This window comes from Mytilus californianus, unplaced genomic scaffold (genome assembly GCF_021869535.1).
Source record: "Mytilus californianus isolate M0D057914Y unplaced genomic scaffold, xbMytCali1.0.p SCAF_1, whole genome shotgun sequence".
Classification (NCBI taxonomy): Eukaryota; Metazoa; Mollusca; class Bivalvia; order Mytilida; family Mytilidae; genus Mytilus; species Mytilus californianus.
The window spans coordinates 54,124,504-54,147,880 of NW_026262581.1; the positions used below are offsets into that span (position 1 = coordinate 54,124,504).

The 23,377-nt window shown below is 32.4% G+C and overlaps 1 protein-coding gene across 1 annotated transcript in view; it reads left to right on the forward strand.

Annotated features, from left to right (window-relative positions):
- The window catches only part of LOC127721531 (uncharacterized), a 59,515-nt gene that overhangs the window by 30,968 nt on the left and 5,170 nt on the right, over window positions 1–23,377 (forward strand). Inside the window, exons 7-13 of the mRNA XM_052228294.1 lie at window positions 130–276; window positions 5,977–6,084; window positions 8,499–8,519; window positions 16,359–16,379; window positions 16,911–16,931; window positions 20,870–20,941; window positions 21,889–22,002. Of these exons, the coding sequence (XP_052084254.1) occupies window positions 130–276; window positions 5,977–6,084; window positions 8,499–8,519; window positions 16,359–16,379; window positions 16,911–16,931; window positions 20,870–20,941; window positions 21,889–22,002 (504 nt within the window). The remainder of the gene's footprint in view (window positions 1–129; window positions 277–5,976; window positions 6,085–8,498; window positions 8,520–16,358; window positions 16,380–16,910; window positions 16,932–20,869; window positions 20,942–21,888; window positions 22,003–23,377) is intronic.

Genomic DNA, 23,377 nt, shown 5'->3' on the forward strand with positions numbered 1-23,377 from the left:
ATGTTTGCCATGTAACAGTAACCAAATTATTAACAAAATAGTTATATAGAATATATTTTCGAAAATTCATTGTTTAGTGTACCTATATCGTTATTGAACATATCAAATTGCATGACCGTGCCATTTCAGATGAACTTAAAGTTCTCAAGAATATGTCATCCTTTACTACATTCTCACCGATCAATGATGAGCAGTCTGCAGAGTCAGATGAATCTTCCTGTACAGATGACGAAGATGTTAGACGCGTAATTAGCGAAGAGGAAAACGTCTTCCAAAGTAATAAACTATATAGAAATATATATATGACTATTTTTATGCATTTAATTATGGATGTTCATTTCAGAATAATTTACATTAAAGGAATTTGAAACCTTGTATTTTGCAGAGAAAGTGCATTTATTTTCGAAGATGAATTTATGTACTGTTCTGTTTTGAAGTTTATGGCTTAACATCATATAGCCCATACAAAACACAACATCATATATTTTTTTTCAATACCTGAAAATATTTATAAATTATTTGCAAACCATCCATCGATTTTAATTTAATCGAAATGTGAGTTTTCAGTGATGTGTCAAGTTTAAATGAGCGTAGTTTTGATTAAAATATGATAGCACTAGAACGCGGGTCCGTGACTGAATTAAAGTACCTATGCCTTTTTTTTAGTATTCGTATTGTCAACTGATAAAGTCATGCTGATTGTAAGGTGCGCAGTTTTCTCTGCTTAAAAAATCTTTTTGTTAGATCTGTAAATTTGCGTTAGCAAATCTTTGTTCTTCCCTAAGCGGGATTCGAACCCTTGTTCTGTGACATCTACATAAAAATATAGCTTTCGGTGGTCGATGTAAAGCTTTTCCTCGTCGGCTTTATCTAGGGTTGTAACACAGTACATGATGTATAGTGGCAAGTAGATGGTGTAATTTTCAGATCAGCTATTTTGTCTGCCGTAAAGGATGATAATGTTAATTACCATGCCACAACATCAAATTTTAATTTTATTATATCCATCAGATAACACGTGGTTAAACAGAGCTTACACCATAACATATATATATATATATATATATTATATACCGTCTCAAATTTAGCCCATCAATATTAGATCTGTAAATTTGCGCTAGCAAATTTTTGTTCTTCCCTCAGCGGGAATCGAACCCTTGCTTCTGTGACATCGTGGCAACACCGTGTCCAGCGCCCTAGAACACTCTACCACCTAGGCTATACATAAAAATATAGCTTTCGGTGGTCGATGTAATGCCTTTCCTCGTCGGCTTTATCTAGGGTTGTAACACAGTACATGATGTAAAGTGGCAAGTAGATCAGATCAGCTATTTTGTCTGTCGTAAAGAATGATAATGTTAATTACCATGCCGCCTCATCAAATTTTAATTTTATTATACACGTCTAAACGTGTGACAACTTTATGACAGACATTCTCCATCGGATAACACGTGGGTATACAGGGCTAACACCATGATATATATATAATTCGTCTCAAATTTAGCCCAGCAATGTTAGATCTGCAAATTTGCGTTAGCAATTTTTTGTTTTCCCTCAGCGGAATTCGACCCTTGCATCTGTGATATCTTGTGATATATATATAATACAAACAAGTCTAAGCAAGTTGTAACCATACAATCTATATACCCACTGGATCTCAGTGTAATTGAGAAACAGGGTTAATACAAATATTTATATAAGTCTGAAAATTAAAACCTAGCAGTGTTAGAATTATATTTTTATGCTGACAAATTTTTGTCCCTCAAGGGGATTTGAACTCACACCATTGATACACTACAGCACTAATCGCTTAGCCTCATGTCCAGCGCTCTTTAAAACTCGACCACATTCGCTATATAAAAATATAACTTCAATAGTCGTATAGTGTTACCTTATCACGTACGGCTAATCTAGAGATAGACATAAGACATGTGTTTTAAGCGTGTGTAGATGTTATATTAATTATTATGATTCTGTGCATAACTTAAGAAATTGGATGTTGGATGTGTACGGATTGATAATTTAGTCTTAGATGCATGATTTTTTATTAGTTGTTATTGGCTTTGAACTAGCTGTCACTAACCACGAGTACTCTCAGATATGTACTTAGTGTCTTTTTGTTGTTGGGATGTACAAGTACCCGACCACGTCCACTCTGTGTTTTTGTTTGATGTATTTCTATTTGTATCCATCTGATGAGTTAAGTCTTTTTCAACTAATTTGTATAGTTCGTTCTTATGTTATACTGTTACACCACTGTCCCATGTTAAGGGGAGTGTTGGGATGCCGCTAACATGTTTAACCCCGCCACATTCTGTATGTATGTGCCTGTCCCAAGTCAGGAGCCTGTAATACATTGGTTGTCGTTTGTTGCTGTTTTACATAATTGTTTTTCGTTCATTTTTTTGTACATTAATTAGGCCGTTAGTTTTCCTATTTGAATTGTTTTACATTTGTCATTTCGGGGCCTTTTATAGGCGACTATGCGGTATGGGCTTTGCTCATTGTTGAAGGCCGTACGGTGACCTATAGTTGTTAATTTCTGTGTCATTTGGTCTCTTGTAAAGAGTTGTCTCATTGGCAATCATACCATCTTCTTTTTTATAATAACTGAAGAAAATTTTTTATTTATATATATGTACAATCATTTAATTACGGTAAATAGAAAAGTATAACATAAATACCGAACTCCTAGGCAAATTCAAAAAGGAGAAGTCCATTAAAACTGAAAAAATCAAATGCTATCAATCAACGGAACATGTAAAAACTGCCATATTCCCGACTTCCCACTTGTATGACAGTTGTTTATAGTTCCGTTATATTGACAAATTGAGTGAGCAACCCAAACAGACATAATAGATTAATGTGACAACAATTGGGAACTGTGTAAACATACAAATAAATCTAAAGGGTGTCGATAGTAAATTTGACAATGATCAACAAGAAAAGTTTTTGTCGATGATAGTACATACCGTATAAGTATACACTTTCTCGATAATGTAAAAATTAAGTAAATATAAATACAATGGCAGACAAAATAGAAACAACACTGTAAAAACCCTTTGTGTCCGAATTGCACATCAGGATCGACCAGCCTTAGGAATGCCGGAATGCCCAAAGTCAAAAAGTCAAAAACCCGATAGCGGGATGAAAAAATACCGAGTCACGTCAAAAGTCATACCACCAAAAGGAGCATAATAGCACGAAGACAAATAACAGGGAAACTAAAGTAAAATATTAAGATACACAACTTCAGCACTTAGAATCCATAACTCAAGACCATCTCATATTAATTGTAAGTTAGATACTAAAAATTTATCTATTAGGTCTTGGTACTTTCCGATGATTTTTTTTAGATAAAAACCATGGCTCATTGATTTTTTGCTCAGAGCATTTCCCTGTCCTCAGTTCTAATGACTTTGTAAATAAATGTAGGCACCCAATTTATTGACTTGACTGTGATGGTGTTGTTGGATTGAGTAAATCTTGAACAGAAATTTTAATTTTCCAAATTATTAAAAAAAATGCTTTTCAGTTCTTCACTATTTAATTCACAATCTAATTTAAAAAGTTTTCCATCTTCTTATATGTTACATTTAAGGCATAATCTCTGCTCTCTAGGAATATAACAAGAATGTTTTCCTTTTTCTATATTTAAATTATGGTAAATAATTCCTAGGTTTGTTATTACTTTTCTTTATATAAAGTGTGATGTTCTTAAATAGTCTTTAAAATATAAAAAAGGTTCTTATTTAAATAAAGTTTATTTTTTTCGTCAATTTTTGGCACCTTATTATGAATCTAATTTTCAAAGTAATTTTTAGTACTTGTTTTTATATCATCTTTAAATGAATTAGTTATTTTCAGGTCTGAACTAGTATCTTGTTGGATTTGTGTAATATCTAAATTAAGTTAACATTGAATATTTTTTGCATAAGTAAACAAGGAGTATACATCTTTCGTGTCTACAATTGACAATTCTTAACTTCGTCTTATATGTGCATAACTTGGAGACCTGTACACCAATACATCTACAGCATAGATTGGTCAGCACATTTATAAAATCTTAGTACAAGTATAAGAAGTTATTGTGGAAATTTTGTTTCCATATTCAGGAATTTCATAAAAAGAAGTACTTCACACCCAGCTTTCTTTTTATATAATATCTGTGTATTATGAATAAAGCAAGCAAGTTTAGGATTCGTAAATTGTCCTTCAAATCTATTTTGCTTTTACATGTAATAAGATGGAATATTGTTATGACAAGACTGTAATTTTCAGTCGTTGCTAAACAAACTCGGAAATATTTTATACCCAGCTTGTAAGGTAATATTATTTATAAGGCGAAGTTTAGAATAGCCAATTGTATTTCAAATTTATTTTATATTTAACTCTTTTTGTTTATTTGCTTTAATTACACACAAAATGGTTATATTAAGCATGCTATCATATTTCAATTTTTGCTAACTAAACTGGGTGGTATCTTGGTAGCGTGTTTGTCTCGACTACTGGAATTTGTTGGTTAGATTCAGGTCAAACAAAAGACTTTAAAATTGATGATATTTGCTACTTCTCCACCACACACCCTATTTAGGATTAATAGCAAAGACTTGTTGGATATGAGTAAAAACAAAGTATTCAGTTCTCAGAAAACAAATCTCATGCTTGTCCGACCCCTCAGATGTGTTTTTTTTATATAATGTGTTTGATAGATCATTCACAGTCTCTGTTTAATGTTTTCACAGCCTTTCATACATTACCACAGATTACTACTGAATGTTCCATATGTCGTTGCAAAATATCCGTCATCCTATTCTCGTTTATTACTTATGACATTCGATTGATGAATTTGTATGTTGTCTTAGTATCTTCCTTTTTTTTCAGACTCGGGACCAACTCAATCCTTAAATATTATAATAAAAATATTGCAAACAAATTATGCGCATGTAAGAATGGCGGCATATGATTGATTGTTGGTTGCTTAACATCCATTGGCAAATATTTCATGCATGTCCATGACGTGAACAATTTAACAATAACTACAATTACTAGGTTCTGTAATCGAGGTCGTATGGGATGAAGGTCTGGGAAATTGGACTGTCACTAGAAAATGTGGATATATTGAATAGGGACAGACATTTTGTCTTGTAACAGGCCACCTGCGGATCTCTTGAACAGTTGCTGCACGTGGCGCTCTCTTAATACGAGGCATCGGATGTAATGTCCCACCTCTGATCGGATGTGGCTGCGTACTTGTACATCCGCAAAGGTTCAATTGCCTGTTTGAAGACATAAGTGACCATATTTGGGGGATTGCGTCTGTTTTACAAAATCCTCATGTTGTACCGCTGAAAAGCAAACATGTAAGATATAACTAGCTTAATCAGTCTCAAACATGAAAACAAATAGATTTTGAACCATATTTAAATGGATCTTCGTAACTTGCATAAACCGTTAAAAGGTAAATGTATACCAAACTTACTAATATAAATTTGCAGGTTTTAGTCGTGTTTTAGTTTTAGGAAATATGGTTATAAAAGACGGAGGATGTTTTTGCGCACGAAAACTGGTTACCCAACACATGATCAGTTATGCTCGGGGATACATGTTACCTCAATCAATTGCATGTAGCGACGCAGGTCCATACCCGGTTTTGCTCTTGTTAAGTTAGATATTATTTAGAAACAAAACATGGCAGTCTAAATAAAGCTGTAACGACAAAATTTTTTCAGGAATAACTACTCAAAACTTGATTTTGCAAGATCCATTATATTTTTATACCCAAAATGAGCTGTACACGCCATGTTCATTAAATTTTGAGCATATGAACTTAACAATGGCACAAGTAAAAATCGTTCAACTTCAATTAATTACCATTTGTTATTGTAGCAATTATTATCATATATTTCTGTTTTATTAATGTGTTAAAGTAATAGAAAAGTTCACCTTTATTGTACAATATTTTTGTCTTGAAAGCAAAGAAATGGAGCAAACTGGATGATATTGGTGGCTATCGTGTTACTGTAGAGACAGCAGTACAAGTTGATCTCTTGAGTGTCCCATATGTAAACAAGATTACAAAAGGTCAGTAAAGCATTTTTGGACCGGAGACAGAATCTGTTTAGATTTGCAAAATTAAAGTGATTTTTTCCCGGTAATAGAGCACACTGCATAGATTTGAAAATGAAGCTGCAAATTCGGCTAGAGACCATCAGTCAACGTTTTTAGCATTTATGTAGTGTTAGTAAGTAATATATACTATTACTACAATGAGTAGTGCGCTACTTGCCTGAAATAAGTTCAGTTTGTTTTGGATAACGATTTTAAATCAAGCGGTTATATTGATACACAAATATAGTTCCTACAGTTAATATGGCAAAGTTATTTTCAGTAATAAAGTAATTTAAAGGAATTTCAATATTTTCATCCATCATCATTGAATGATCTTTCTTAGTTCTACATTTGTTGGCTTGGTTTGATGGACATTTCTAAATTTAAAAACCATAAGTTATACATGTACTCTGAAAATGGATTGCATCCGAATTTTTCTAGACTGGGGAGTTTCTTTTCTATTGGTGACTTAGTGTGGATTCGCATGGCGGGGAATGCATGCATATCAAGAGACTCTTAAATTACCCTGTAGACGCATCCGATCTCGCTCCTTTTGGAGTTCATGCGATTCCCTCACTTTTTGTTTGTTACCTTGATTTATCTTTTAAATCGGTTGATGAGATTTGAACAGATGTAAACTACTGTTAGGCATATTCAACTAGTTTGACTACTTCAATGGCAGTTGAAACCATCTATGACTCCTGTATACGACGTTAATGGTGTAATCACATGCTCACCTATATTTTGGGTTAAGTTGCAAATGGAAAACGAATGCCACATTCCTGATTTGTCTTACAGTAACGGAAAGGTTAATCTGACTGGTAATCACTCCAAGATGCTATCGGGGAAATCAGGAAACCAGCACAGACGTAATTGTTAGATAAACTTTAAAGTTTGTCATTGATAACAATGAGTTCATATAATTGTTTAATTGTATTTAAAAAAACAATTTTATCAAAATGTACATTGTTGATGTGAATTCTCTAAAAGGACCAATTAAGACATGGTAAATTGAACGAATCGGAAGGCCTTATACGTGTACACTACCTACAAAATTAACGACATGTATTGATTCAACTGTTTACAATTTTTCAGTGATGTTTTTTGAAAAAAATCGAAGCCTATGTACACTCAAAACGTATCAAAGTTGCTGTAAATAAAGCTTAATATGGACCCTTTACCATTAAACAAAATGAAATTTTTTTTTTTTTTAAAGTTATCAAATGAAAAAGAACATAAATATTAATTGTGACTTATCTTTAAAAAAAAACGTTACTTTTATTTATGAAGGCTAAGTAGGGTTTTGTTTTGCCCCAGTTTGAAGGCTAGGGTTAAGGATTTATGAAAGTTATTACTTGGCAGTTTAACTTGTGTGTGGGTTTGGCTATTCCTTATAGATCCCTTTTGGTCTTATAGCTCCTAAAAAATCATGTACTTGTTATACATCACTGGCTTTGAAAGTTTGGGTTTTAGCGTTTCTGAGGATGGTAAATACAGAAAGTGCTTCAAAATTATTTACATGTGATGATTGGATACTTAATTTTCCAAAATCCTGCTACAATGTAACAACCTTTTACAATCTTTGTTTTAAATATTTTAAATATTTTCAAAACATTGAAATATTCATATATGATTGGGGACAATAAGGAAAGGAATGGAGAGCATTCAGCATTATAAATCTTTATGGAAGATTTCTACAAAGAATAACTGAATAACAGTCATTTTGAATTGTTTTGTATAGTACATATAAGAAGACTTAAAAGTAAATAATATTGTAAAAAAAATATGCAATCTTCGTTACTTAGTTCGTTTGATTTATTTGTGCTAATGTGTAGTCCTCATAAATGTACATAGCTTTTTAAAATTTCTTCTTATGGTTATAATTAGAGCCGACTAATATTGTACCATCTTAACAATGATTAAAAAAAGAGTAAAACGGATACAAAAAATGAAAACAACACATTATAGTTGTATGCGTCCGAAGCGCTTTTCTGGATTTACCTTCATCAGGAACGCTCAAAGCCGAATATTTGAAAGCCAAGGATGTACAAGAACCGAAACAGTTGAAGAGCTATATTACCAAAAAGGACCTAAAAAAAATTAGCCAAATCCATCTAAGGTCATCTTTGCCTGAGGGAGTTGAAACCTTAGTTTCTAATAATTTCGAAATTTATTAACGGACAATTTTAGAAACGTTTGTTATAAATCATGTCAGTACAAAAGGTTTTATGGAGTTTTATCAAGTTGTATCGAGGTCGTGTACAATATTGTTTTGAACTGAATTTTCAAAATACATAAAGCCTTACTTTCCAAATACTATACACGTCTTTAAACTTGAAATATTGTTATCTAATTTTAACTGGATTGTTTTTTTTTTTACTTTTCAGATAATAAAAATCTTCGGGAAGGTAAGATTCTTTGAAGCAATGTATCAGTCTGATGTATTTAAAGATATTTTCATCAAGTATTCCATGTAAACTTAAGGGACGTATAAATGTTCCCATGTCTCCTACTTGAGCTTGTCTGCGTCATGTCTCCGAACCGGAAGTCAGATGCACTTAAAAGTTCTTGTGTTTGTTGGGAGTCCTTGTCTTGTAGTCCATAAACTATTTGTTGATTAGTAGTTATGACAGTTTAAGAGAATATGATGTTTATTTTAGAATCCTGTGATATTTGTTAATGCTTACCGCAATATCAATTATTGGATTACCTAAATATATGCAAGAATAAAACCTGCAATAATATTTTGAGTCCAAAATGACGCTAATGAAAACATCTATAGGTCAACGTACGGCCTTCAACAACGAGCAAAACTAGTAACTTATGGTCAGCTATAAACGCTCCCGACATAACAATGTGAAACAGTTATATTAATGAAACAAAATATGACAAAACAATAAACGAAAAACAAAAATTACAGACAACAACCAAAGACAACCTCTGATTTGCAGGCTCCTGACATAGAACAGGCACATGCAGTATGCCTATTTTGTTTTTAAATCTACAGTTCATAAACGTATGCAATTGTTTTGAAATTAGCCAAATGTATGAAAGAATAAAACATTCACAAATTGTTTAAAATTGGGTTCCAGTAGGGAAATTATTGATGCACTATAAAAATAAGGAGATGCGGTATTATTCCCAAATGTAATGGAGGAAGACCATTGCTAAGTGGGAAATGTTTGGCTTGGCAGGATGTATACATGTTCAGCAACGTCCGATCGGAAGGTGACGATAACCAGAAGTCAGTGTTAGTATAAAGCCTGTCTCTCTGACCGTAAAGGACCCCTTCTAATTTATTTTATGGGATCCACAGATGAACTTTTGCAAGGACAATTTAACCCAAAATAATAGACACCCGTTTTCAATTCAATTTTTTCAACCCTCCATCACGGATATTCCACTTTGCAAAGCATACCTAACTGTAACTTATTTATTGTTTAATTATTTCTTGTCCTGACTCACGTAAGGTATAGTGTCCGGTTGGAATTCGAGTGAATCGATCTACTTTTATCGAGGTATACCGGGTTTTTTCGTTTGAAATACATTTGATAAAATCTATTTACTCTTGAAAACATACTACATACAATTGTCTTTTCATTCATTTAAAATGAAGCTTCTAACATCGTCAGTGTTTGTTTTAGTAGTACATTATCCATGTTTTTTTCCAAACTTGTCCGTTTTTATTAAACAAAATGTTATTATTCCGCTCCGGTGATTTTTGCTGAAATAACGGGCTTTGGACTTTGAAAATTCCCACTCCTAAAAATGGCTTTAAGCTCTTTTTATGTGAGCGGGGCCATTCGTGTCGTTCCGACACATCTAGTTTTAGAGACATATATCCATTATTTTCTTTAATTTTGATTTAGAATAAGGAGTTGTGGTATGGTTGCAAAAACATAACTATCCAACAGAGTCCAAATGACGATGGTTTAAGCAATTATAGATCACCGTTAGGCTTCAACATTGAACAAAACCCATAACGTATAGTCAGCTATTTAAGGTCCCGACATGCTGAGATGTGAAACAATTCAAACGAAAAAACCAACGGGCTGATGATAGACAAAACAATTAACAAAAATCAGACATCAACAAACGACTGAATTACAGGCTTTTGACGCGGGAAAGGACATACTGAATATGGCGGAATTAAAAACTTAATCCTTACCCTTTTCAAAGTAATGCCAACTTTCTGCGAGTACATTTTATCATACCCGTGCAGTATTATGGAACCGAATGGTCAATAGAACTAACGACAGGAGACTCATCATTTCTTTTGCTTGCTTAGTTTGTTATTTATGTTTCGTATATATTGTTTGTCGTACACTTAAAGATGAATTACAAATAAACTTAAATAAAAAATTATAAAACTCAATACAACGAATAACTTATTAGTGAAAATGAAAATAACGAAAAAGCATCAAAATGGTGAGACAATAAATTTTTTGTTAATTGTAAAGAAAAGATAAATCACCACCATGTCCAAAACGACAAACGTCGAAAAAACGAACATTAACAACATACAGAATATTCAAGACTGAGGTACACAAACCAAACCAAAAAATGGGGGAGGGGAACCCATGTGCTCCAGAAAGACAGCAGTACTGCCCCATCAGAACAAAACACATCGTCAGCGATTAATTGATGAGTGTAAATGTTATCGAATATAAATGCAATTGCTAATTTCAAATATTGGATTTTTTTGTTTAATATAGTCAAATCTTTCATGAAATTTTGGACGATTTTGGGCTAAACATATTGTATAAACACTTGATATTGTTGAACACTGACTGTTGCACGCTAGATACCATTTTTTTTTACTTTTTCTATGGGTTGCTGTCTCATTGACGTTTAACCACATCTCCTTTATTCAAAACACGTTATAGGTTGCACTTCTGTAAAAGTAGACAATGCAATTTCCTATAGGAACTCCTTTTACGGCTAAAACGGTGCCACTTTTACCATGAAGTTTCGTAAAAAATTTTTATATACTAGAATGGAAAGTTCATATGTGCTACAATTTTTTTCAAACGTCAAAATATAGAGCTGTGCGGCATATTTTCAACATGTATATGCCCCAAACTTCTAAGAGTTTAAACTTATACTAAAATTCTGTACTACCCCTGCCTTCACTTTTGGTCCTCCTCAGAATTCAATTTCGCCGCTATCCATGTGTATTTATACTGGCAACATTCCCAAGTTATGTTTCTATGAGATGAAACATAGAAATCATATCTTGGAACCAGTACGTAAATAAACAAAATATCTATGAATATTATGTATCTCCCCAAAAGAGGCGTGGTTTGTGAAACAGCTATATTTACAAAGTGCAACATATATGCTCGTTTATCATTAAAATTCATCAGGGATATCCAGTTCTAGTATGTTGCCTTTATCTAGTCAGTTATCCTCAGTTGAAATTGTAATAATATGGAAATATGCAGCTTTTGTGATGTATGTTGTCATTTATGATTTTGATAAATAATTAATGATTGATTAAAGCAAGCTAGCATGGCGTGTTGTTACTGTACGACCACCAAGTATTATATATGCCAAATCGGATTCATCTTCACAATGATAACATTTGTACAGTATTGAATTTATTTTCCATTGCTGGATGGATAAAAAAAATTAACACCTTTAAAACTTGTAAATGAAAACAATTAGTTTTCGATTTCTGACAAAAAGCAAACAAATACACATGTAATACAGTCAGGATTCTACTTCGTCAAAATTATCTCCCCATTACCCCACTCTATTTTTTTTCAATCTTGAAAATGGAAGATATTGTATGGATGACGCGCTTACTAAATCCGGTAAATTAACCCATCTATCATCATTACGATCCTTACATGTCATTTGTACTTTAAAAGACAAACGCATTATAGTCATTGAGCATCATTTAATATTCTTCTAGTCCTTTTGTCAACTTAAAGCTATTATATACTTTAGTTCTTGGTACTGTGAATTTTCCTTTAAACGTTTCAAGACAAAACAGTCAACTTAAACACGCCTAAACATTAAAAGGTGTACCCAACTTTCTCTTTCCGCATAGATTATAGCCCATTTTTACGATTTTTTTCCAAAAATGCTGTTGCCGGGTGCTGAGATTCAAATTAATGCTTTACAACGATCAATCTTCACATTTATTTGCACCTACCAAAATCGACTGTTTTATGAAAATTTGTCTTTAATTTAAAAGTTTACAAATATCTCGAAGTTCCATTCTCTAATTCAAGTATAAACACGTAAATAAAATGCACATACTCCAAAATTTTGCACCTACATTTAACTTCCAAAGTCCATAGAAACAGATGTGAACAAATCAAATATACCAACTTGTCCATTATTACCTTCTCTAATAAAGAGTTCCATTTCTTTTGTTTAATTTCAATTGGATTTCAGCCTGAATATAGATGTAAAAAAAAATATACAAATGAACGAACATTTTTGGAGGAAATATGTATATATAGCATCACCAAAAGTATTTGTTGTGCATGTGCTTTTTTGTTTCTTAAAGTACCTTAATTTCACTTTTTTATTCTTTGTAACGTTAATGTATCAATAAATCCTATTTTAACCTGTAGAGATACTATTTATTCACTCGATAAAAACCTGGGCTCTACTGGGAAAACACTGGAAATATGTGAATTAATTTAATCTCAAATTGACAAGTATTTCTGTAAAAATCTGTAAATGTAAGAATATATAGATTCTGTATTATAGATACAATGAATAAGCGTTGATTCTTGAAAAAGAAACCATGAGCCCAGAGGTCGAATGGTTTGTTTTTCATGAATCAACGCTTATCCATTGTATCTTAAACTTAAACTATTGTGTTGACGTCTTTTCAAAATTAAAGCCTTTTCTTAGAAGGTATTGTAAGTGAGTTTAAATAACCATGATACCATGTTCAACGATGCATTAATAAATCTAAGTTCACAATTAATTGGTTAGAGATATACAAATATAGCATAACTTGTCTGTCTTTAAATTATCAGGCATCTGAATATCATCCGTAATTTACAAAATAAGACATATTCGAACTTATTTCTAAGTATATATGATAAGTATACTACCGAAAAATCTATCAAGAAGCCTATTCTGGGCACATTACGATTTACTCGCATAGGGATTTGCGAATAAACATTTGTAAAGATATGTAGTAAAACAGATGAAAGCATACTATATATATTTATAAAACAAAAAAAACGGACAAATTGAATGTAATCATTAACTTTTCAAATATGTGAAATAGCCAATAATAATCCAAAAATAAAGGGGAAACCCCGCCATTATTACAAAAATATCCACAATAACATACAAAATAAGAAAAACGGAAAAACTAAAAAATTGGGACAACAATGAAAATACAGGGATTCGAACCTAAACCGAAAAGTTTGTACCTTTAACTTGACTCTTTAACACATTAATCTTAACCATGTTAACCTCGCGACTACCAACTTATACTATACGATTGTCTATTATGTATACATAAAGGTACAATGTACAAGCTCTGTGTGTCCGTTGTACCGATGTGTATCATATGGTCATTTATATATATAAAATAGACATTTAAATTACAACCTATTGGTAGCCGAGAAGTTTCGTCGATGTGTTGATGCTAGTCACACATAACACATTTCAAGGAGGGGTTCGATTCCCAGTGAAGGCATATAAAAATTACAAAAATTAAAGGTAAGTTTTTAAATTAATTCCATTAGTGAACAGAAATCAGTAAATTAGCATAGTCAAACTTAATGATTTTAGGTACACAAAGGAAACAATTAAATATAATTTTTTGAGTCCATTTAAGCGACAGATTTAGGAAGCGATGATTCTAGAAAAAAAAATCCACGGTAAATGAATATGCTGACGTCACGACAATGGTTTAAATGACTTCTATCTGTTCTATGGCCGCATTTTCTCTGATTTTTCCATTTGTATGTTTCTTACAATGACTTTATTTTCCATTTTTGAATACAAGCATTTAATGATATATTATTCTTTTATTCGATTTTATCATATATACTAAAATACCTCTTTTATTTATATAAAGTTCCGGTTTCACGTCTTGCCGTCTATTTGTTAACATTTCAGAACACGATCCCAGCCAGTCACTTTCCCTACCGTGTCAAAAGGCATGAAGCACAAAACAATAACTTTATTTTAAAAGCATTTTTGTATATGCATACACCTGAAATAACGTTGTTACTCCTGTTGTTTATTGTGGTACCTGTTTAGACAAAAAATGCAAATTGCCTTGTGTAAAATATGAGTAAAAAGTGGAGAACGTTTATTATTTTTTTAATAGTACAAGATAAAATCAACATAAGTAACAACCAAAATTTGCGTAGAGGAATTGAAGTTCAATTGTATATATATTTTAGACTAATTATATATGTATGTTCAACTTTGTTCCTTGGTCCTTGGTTTTAATTGATAGTTATCTTCTTGGCAATCATACCACAACTCCCAATTTTCATGCGGAAAGAGGGGGACAACAAACGTTTGGATATATAAATGTATAGATGAAAATACATTTAAGCTTAAGATTAACGAAGGATGCTTTTGTGTTGTAAGATTTCTATGTACTTTCAAATGCATGTCATATTCACAACATTCAAGCATTACATGCATATGGATGATTTAATTGATAGAGAATAGGGTTGCTACTTACAAGAAAGCTATTGAACCAAAAGTTCTGAGTGGTAAAGTTGATTTCATCCCTTCGAAAATTTTACGGACGCCATCACGAGATGGTTGACCGTATGGGATATCTGTTTTACAGATGTCGACGGATATGTTTCAATTGTCATAACCACAATCCCTTTCTCTTTTTCTTGAATGTCAACTATTGAATTAGACATCACCGTGTTTGTATTTTACATGAGCAACACCACGGGTGCCACATGTGTAGCTAGATCTGCTTACCCTTCCGGAGCATCTGAAATCATCCCCGGTGTTTGGTGGGATTCGTGATGCTCAGTCTTTATATTTCTATGCAGTGTTTTATAGAATGTTGTTTGTCTTTTGGTGGTTTTTCGTATTTTGTCAATTCGTTGTCAGTTTATTTTCGACTCATGAGATTGAATATCCCTTTGGTATCGTCCGCATCTCTTTTATCGCATTAACTGTTCTAAAGTAATGCCTCTATCCCTAAAAATCGCTAAAATATGGGAAGTGAGTTATTTAGTTTTTAGATAACTTATGTGAGGTCTGATGCAGGATACTATATTTATTTGCGGTTTTCAAAAAACAAAATGTTCAAGAAACATACATGTGCCGCGTTGTCTATCCATCAGAACGAAAAGTTTCTTGATAACATTGAGTTGACTCTGAAGTATTATGAATTGGCTTGAATTGAAGAGAATCTGGATTTTGTAGATATCACTTTTATCCTATAAGGGTTATGCTGTCTTTTGAATTTTGACTAAAAAACTTTTCCCGGATAATACAAGTAGCGGTTTTAGAAGCCAAAATTAGTTCACTCCATACACACTGCTTAGTCAGGAATTACTTAGATGGTACATGCATCTATATATCAACTTTATGTTTTTGTCTCTACCCTTCCTTGTTGTTTTGCAAAGTACATAGTTTCTAATAATTACTTTCGCGTTTCTGTGATTGTGTTGATGGAGTACATGTAGTATCTGTTGGCATACTCACTATTTGTTTGTTTTGTTGGCTCGCTCTATAACGTTGAATACTTCCTCATTAATCTGTTGGAGAAACTTTTGTGTGAAGAGCCCATCCCTGTTAACGAAGTCAGTATAGTTTGAACATGAGCGAGTGTAACGTATCAATTGAAATATGTAAACTCTATTGGGGAGAGGATATATTAATACTGAGAAATAGGAAGTTGACAATTGAAAGTTGAAGTCATCACGTTTGTCATATATTCTAGTTTGAAGTCGTCAATCTGTGTCAATATCTAGGGAAATATCAAGATATAAAGCAGACCTTCTAATTTCGATAGAACCCCTAATCTCAAGTTCACTGGGATATATGAGATGATAGCTAGCACTCAATGAAATATGGGTTATTGAGTGACAAGAAATCATCAATACATCTGTAAGTAAAATTAATTTATAATAAAGAATTTTACAGATTTTTTTTATTTTTTGAGAATTATAATTAACAAGCCTTATAATATACGTTTGTTCATTAGGATACCCCATTTTCATTTAAATCCTAACAATCCTTGTCATGCATCAAGTTCATCATATTAAAAATTTCCGTTGCAGAATTACAGAAGAAGAAAGAAGGTATGATTTCTTTATTAGTATTTATCTTTTAAAATTTTCGTGAAGAATAAATTTTGGCAACAGTACTTGACCGATATTCAAATCTCTTAATCGATTAAGAAAATACAAACGAATATAACAAACAAAGTTGAGAGGATAAAATGATAACCGGACCGATATCAAGAAGGCCGTTGATTATTCTTTGTACATTTGCAAGTGTTCAAAAATTGTTAATTTTTAAAGAAGACTCTGGCAAACGCCAACATTCTGGTGTTTAAAATAAAAGTTACGAGCAAACCTGATGAAAATATTTCGATTCTAAAGCTTTTTATTTACGACTACAATCTTGAACAAGTCCGTAGATGTTTGTGGTCGTACATTTAACGATCGATCGTAACTTTATTCTTTTCGTTGGAAAGGAAGGGTGGGTCGTTTTTCTGTTATTTCAAAAACAAGTGCTGGCATACATTTAATTTATAAAGACAAACATTGATACTTTAGTTAAGTTGTTTACTCGTTTGGTTACTTTAAAACAATTTGTTTCCTTTTCAGCTAATAAAGACTTAAAGAAAGGTATAGTAGCTAACTTTTTGCTCTTCTTGTATTCAATTTCTTTCATCCACTTCGAAAGATTTTTTCATTTATCAGGAAGCAATTACAGCTTTTGGTGTCGTTTAGAACCAGTAAACCCTGGTGTGCACGATCTATTCGTGATTTTTCAAATACTTACCTGCTCTATTTCTATAATATTTGGAATCTTTTAATCTTATGAATAAATATATTAGATAGTTAAGGTGGAATGTTTTTTTTTTAATATGCACCCCTTCTGCGCAGGATGTTACGCAATGATATCGTTAGTCATGCTTATAGTCGTAATTGACAATTTCAATTAACTTAATTTTTGTAAATAGTCGATTATATCTGAAAATGTATTAACAGAGAGTTTTGTTATTGAAAAATATTATAACTTTTTAATGTTTATTAATTGCAATTTTCATTGTTTCAAATGCACTTTCTTTTTTGAAAAAAAGCATGTTCTTGATGTCGGAGAAGTGACAAAGACAGGAAATGCATAATAATCCTGTTTCTTTTGTCACCTTGGTTCGTTTCACCATCGGTGGTTTGCAAACTTCTCGTTTGCACTGGGTCATTTCGCTTAGTTTTAATTTATATGTTAAATTTATGTTGTTTGGTGAACTCTTTAACACATGTTATGGATTTTTTTGTGATGCTACGTTTAGTCCAGCCATTTTTTGTTGAGCACCGTAAAAATCTAAAACGTTTCTCTATATATCCTGTGCAATATTTTCTTTGAATTTAAATCATTTTACAAAATTACAAATATTGTTTTCTGCAGAGTCTTCACGAAAATATTTGTCTTGTCATATAAAATTTCTTTAATTTTATATTGTCATATAAAATTCCTTTAATTTAATATGGCTTAATTATGAGGTTTCTTTTCAAGAAAATTTTACTAGCCGATGAAACAGTTTTACTGGTTTGTATCATAGTCATGTGATTATAATCATGAAGATTAGGAAACTAGTGTATATTGTGAATTGGCGTTGTAAAACTTCGCACATATCAAGCTGTGTTGAATATTCATAAATCATAGGGTGACGTTTCATAACAATAAATTTTAAACAATTTACTATTTGATTTAAATTTTATTCACATTGCAGAAACTTCTGTCAACTGTTTTAATTCAAAAAGTTATTGTGGTACTTGTTTAACTAGCATAATGCACTTTTTATGGACAGGATTTGAAAAGTCTACAATGAAGATTATTGCAAATCAAGCTATTTTACGTAAAAAAACAGTTGACAAATATAGTTCTTTTATTCTAAATGTTATATTTTTACGCCAATGGCAAAATGTAAAGGGCTATTCGTGTTATTTGGTACTATTATTTCTTCATCACATAATGAATGCCAATTTGAACATGCAATACTAGCAGCTATTTCATTTTCATAGATTAATGTTTAAAGTATAATGAAAATAACACTACAATTCTCCAAAGTAAAGATGATGATGATGATGATGATGATGATGATGATGATGATGATGATGATGTGATTATTATTAACGTCCAGCGGCAAATTAATATGCATATTCAGGACGGGAACATGTTAATGAAGTATGAATATTAACCCTGCTTTGTACTAAACCGACACGCTGATCCGGATTTTTAACTCACAAGGTAACAGTCCGCAGGAAGTCATATCACCTTACCCGGACACATTATTCTGGCTCCGAGCCGACCAGTCTTTGCTCTTACTCCTTAACGCCGCGTGCTTAGCGGAGAAGCAGCAAATATCAATTCAAGTCTGGTTTGACCCGGACGGGGTTCGAACCTACGACCTCCCGCACTCGAGACGAACACGCCACAACGAGATCACCGAGGCGGTTCCAAATTTAAGAAATAAGAAGCTAGTGTTTTAATGTTTTATATAGCATGGTGACTGAAATATCAGACAATTCAACTGAAATATCCGTATGAGTTGACCTAAATATCTGACAACTCCACTAACATGTAAGCAGTGTTAAAAAGGGTTTTTTTCTACCAGAGACCAAAAAACAAGGGTGTTATCAATTGTAATTTTAGTTTTTTGAAATATATTAATTCACTAGCTCCTTAATGCCGCGTGCTTAGCAGAGAAGCAGCAAATACTCATTTAAAAGTCTTTGGTTTGACCCGGCCGGGGTTCGAACTCACGACCTCCCGCACTCGAGGCGAACACACTACCACGAGACCACCGAGGCGATTCCAAATTAAAGAAATAAGAAGCTAGTGTTTTAATGTTTAATATAACATGTCGACTGAAATATCTGACATTTCGACTGAAATATCCGTATGAGTTTACCTTAAAATCTGACAACTCCACTAACATGTAAGAAGTGTTAAAATGTGGTTTGTTTATTTCTTCCTTTTATTTTCCACCAGAGACCAACGAAGAAGGGTGTTATCAATTTTAAGTTTAGTTTTTGGAAATATATTAATTAACTAAATTACTCTGTTGAATTTTTGGAAAATCCAGTCATGAGTAATGCATTCTTCTTTATTATTTTTGTATAAAATATGTATTTGCTGTCATATGTCAACGTACGCTAATTTTGTTGAATACCGCGTAAAAATAAATACAGGCTCATTGTAGCAACTAATCTAGGTTTAAGGTAGCACAATACAAAGATTTTTTTACTTCCAATCTCCAACCTTTAAAATGCTGTTACTTTCTTAAGACTGCAAATAAATTAATAAGAGAGGTATATATAGATAGATAATAGATTAATCTTTTAAATGAAGGCAATATTTTTGTTATGCAATCATTATGTAATCAATTATTATGCAATTAATGGCAAAATCTTGGTCAGTTCACTTGAATGAATTTAGCTCTTTCATCTCTATAACTATACAGGAAATTTAAACGAAATCTTAATCAACACAACAGGAGCTACAAAAGGGTGTCTCAAATTATTGCTATCATATTCCATTCTCTCATAAATCTCTAATTAGTGTAAACATCCTTACCACATAAAAGTAGATAATATTTGATTACGTGTAAAATTTGATCTATACATTCTATCCAAAATCTGAGACACCCTTTTGTAGATAATGGCTCTAGGAACAACATATAATAAAATCAACCCTCTCGGGATAACCATGAAGAAGCTAATTTCAATTGAAAGTGGAAATTTCTTGTAAAATTTTGTAGACACAGTTAACATTATAATTAATTACATAATTGTTGTATAATACTAACATTGCATTGATTTGAAAGAGTAATCTGTTAGCTATCCATAAATTCCAATTTTATAAATTTTCAAGCATTATAAAGAAAGTTACAGCATTTTAAAACTGGGGAATAGGAGGTATAAAATCTTTGTATTGTGCTACCTTAAATGATAAATAATATTTTTATCTCGAGTATTACTGAAGAGATATGTCGAAAGGCACATCTAGTACAAAAAAAATGGGTATTGTTAATGTTTTTACACAAATCTTCTTGGTCTGGTTATATGTCATTCACGATTGAACTTTTTGTATTTTTATACCAAATAATGTGCTGTGTATTCATTACACACAAAATAGGAATAATGAGATGTTGGGTATACATTTAATTGACAAAAACCTAGCAAAACAAATGTATACAAATGTAGAATATATGCCAGTGCTTCGAAAATGTGATTTTTTCCCTACGTTGAATCAACATTGTTCCATTGTCTGGTTTTTGTCGTTGATCGTATTATCTGTGTGTATTGTTTTATGTTGTGTTTCACATGTGGCCAATGTCAACAACACACCTTCTGTATTGTAGTTTTCGGATTGTTAAATTAGAAATGTAATGTCTTATCTTAATACTATCAAATTTATTCTAATTTTACTTTGAGATACTTAATTCTAATACTATGTACATCTTAAACTTTAAGTATAAGGAAGTACAATACAAAATATGGTCAAAAGTTGAAATGCGTATGTTCTCGGTCGTTGCAATATACATATATCATTTTAGAACTGAAACGATTTCAAGGAAAAAGGCATACTAGAAAGCGTCGGAAATTTACACATGACTCCAGGTCAAGACGTAAGTTGATCCAGTGCATTTAACATAATACGGTTTGGTGGTTGCATATTACATCAATACACTAATTGAAATATTTTGTGTTTGTTTATATGATTGACAATCATATTCCAAATGAGATTTTAAAATTCCGACAGTATATCAATTCTCCCTTTTTAATTTTTACTGACAAATGTCTTTGATCGAAGACAAGGTATGAGTTAAGTTTTACACATCTTTTTTTATATTGTCACCTTTTTATCCCCCAGTGTTCAAAGGTAGAAATATGCAGCTAATATGAAAGAAGTGTTCAATGTTAATACAATACGTTAAATTCTCCCTCGCCCTGCTCGTCCGAATTTAAAGTATTTCTACTCTAAATTCAATAGGCTTTAAACAAAACAAACACAGAAATAGGATTAGTTGCTCGCAGTAACATATTATCTTCTCTTGCGATACATTATTTTATTAAACTTTATAATACAGGTTTCTTTTATACAACCAACATATATAAATACATGTAATAAACATAGCAGCCACTGTATATATACTAATGTGACTAACTTCGTGACGATTCGACGTAACTGCGAGCACCTTCGATACTAATACATTTAAATGCCAAACTTTATATAGTACCATAAAACCCCACCCGTAGAAACCGCCAAAACTTTTCTCGTGCCTTGTGCACGTACCATCAAACTTTATAAATAGTACATACTCTTGCAGAACTAGTTTCAGAACTAGTTACACTAGTTCCCATCTATATATAATTAATACAAATACCAAACGGGAAAACCCATTTTCAAACGAAATGAAATATATTTACATGGATATTATATAATATCAATTCTTAATAAGCAAATTCAGGTAAATTAGCCTCTGAAAATTAAAGCTAAAACAGTAAAATGATATAAATATTAATAATGTTGAAATGGGTCTGATGAGTAATTACTATTTGTTTTTTTCTCAAGAATGTAGTCGCGGGTCTAGTAGTGTACCTAGAGAACTAGAGCATGTAAAACCGGAAACAAGTTACATGCACGATGTTATGAAGCGGTGCAACTCGGAACCAGTTCATCTGCAAGGTATGGTATTCATCCTTTAAATATTTCAATATCCTGAATCTACATTATCAGATACCAAATGAATTTTTTGTAAAAGTCTGCTGATTATTATTAAACAAACTTAAGGCTTTCTGTCTACATCGTTGCTTTGTCACGGGCGCGATGACATGTTGAGTGTTTTCTAGATTTTGACAGTCTGTGGTTCCTCCACTCCCTCCGAAACAGTGGCTGTACTACTAAGTTTGTATTTTCTGTAACTCGGCCAGTTGTCCTTCAAAATATTCGGACTTTGAATAGCGATCGCAAAAAGATTGAAGGTTAACATATCCGATATGGTACAGATTTCATTTTTTTGCACAGCCTACGATAATAGAATAATGTTTTCTAGTCTACGCCCGTAAGCCAGTTTGTAAGATCTGTATCAGGTTTAGGTTTGGGTTAAGGTAGTTTACCACGCAGATGTGGTCACATCCCTTTGAAACGCACAATTATTATGATGTTAACTGTTGGTCCTATTCACCAAAAGTACAGTTTTGAACTTGATTATACGGTTCAGGTAACATAGAAACGTGATGGTTGAAGATGACATTATAACGTTAACCCTTTTAGTTTAAATGGTTTATCCTTTGCACATCAATTTGACACTAAGCACGCATGCTTATTGTTATTTGACATTTTATATATATTATATGACAAATTATGTTATTGACCAAAGTTTCACGATTCACTTTACATTGACATAGAATAGTGCAAGCGAGCTCGAGCCATGATGTCTCATGGACACACATTTTCACACAAATGATGTGAATGTAAGAAATGATAGGCAACCGTGAGTGCTTCAACAATTAGAAAACTAATACCGTACATTATGCTATAGACCACCCCAACATGAAAAATGTGAAACAATTCAAATCAGAAAACTAACGGCCTAATTTATAACAAAACAATTTACGAAAAACAAATATGACGGACATGAACCAACGACAATCTCTGAACTATGAACTACAGGCTACTGACTTGGGACAGGAACATAAAGAATGTGGCGGGGTTAAACATGTTTGTGAGCGTTCAATCCCCCTAACCTGGGACTGTGGTGCAACAGCACACCAAAAGAAAGAGCTGTAAAATCAGAAGCAATTGGCTGAACTCAAAAGATCGGTACGAGGCGCAAAAACAACTAACGTTAAAACAAAAGACACAAAGCAACGAACTTTAAGTACTCGCAACTGAGCGCTACTTTTAAAGTATAACTAAAATACCGAACTCCAAGGCAAATTCAAAAAGTAGAAGTCCATAAAAAACTGGCAAAATCAAACGCTATCAATCAGTACACATCCAACGGATTTAGTGTAAAGACGTCTTAAACAGTCTGAGAAACGCATGACCTTGTGCAATG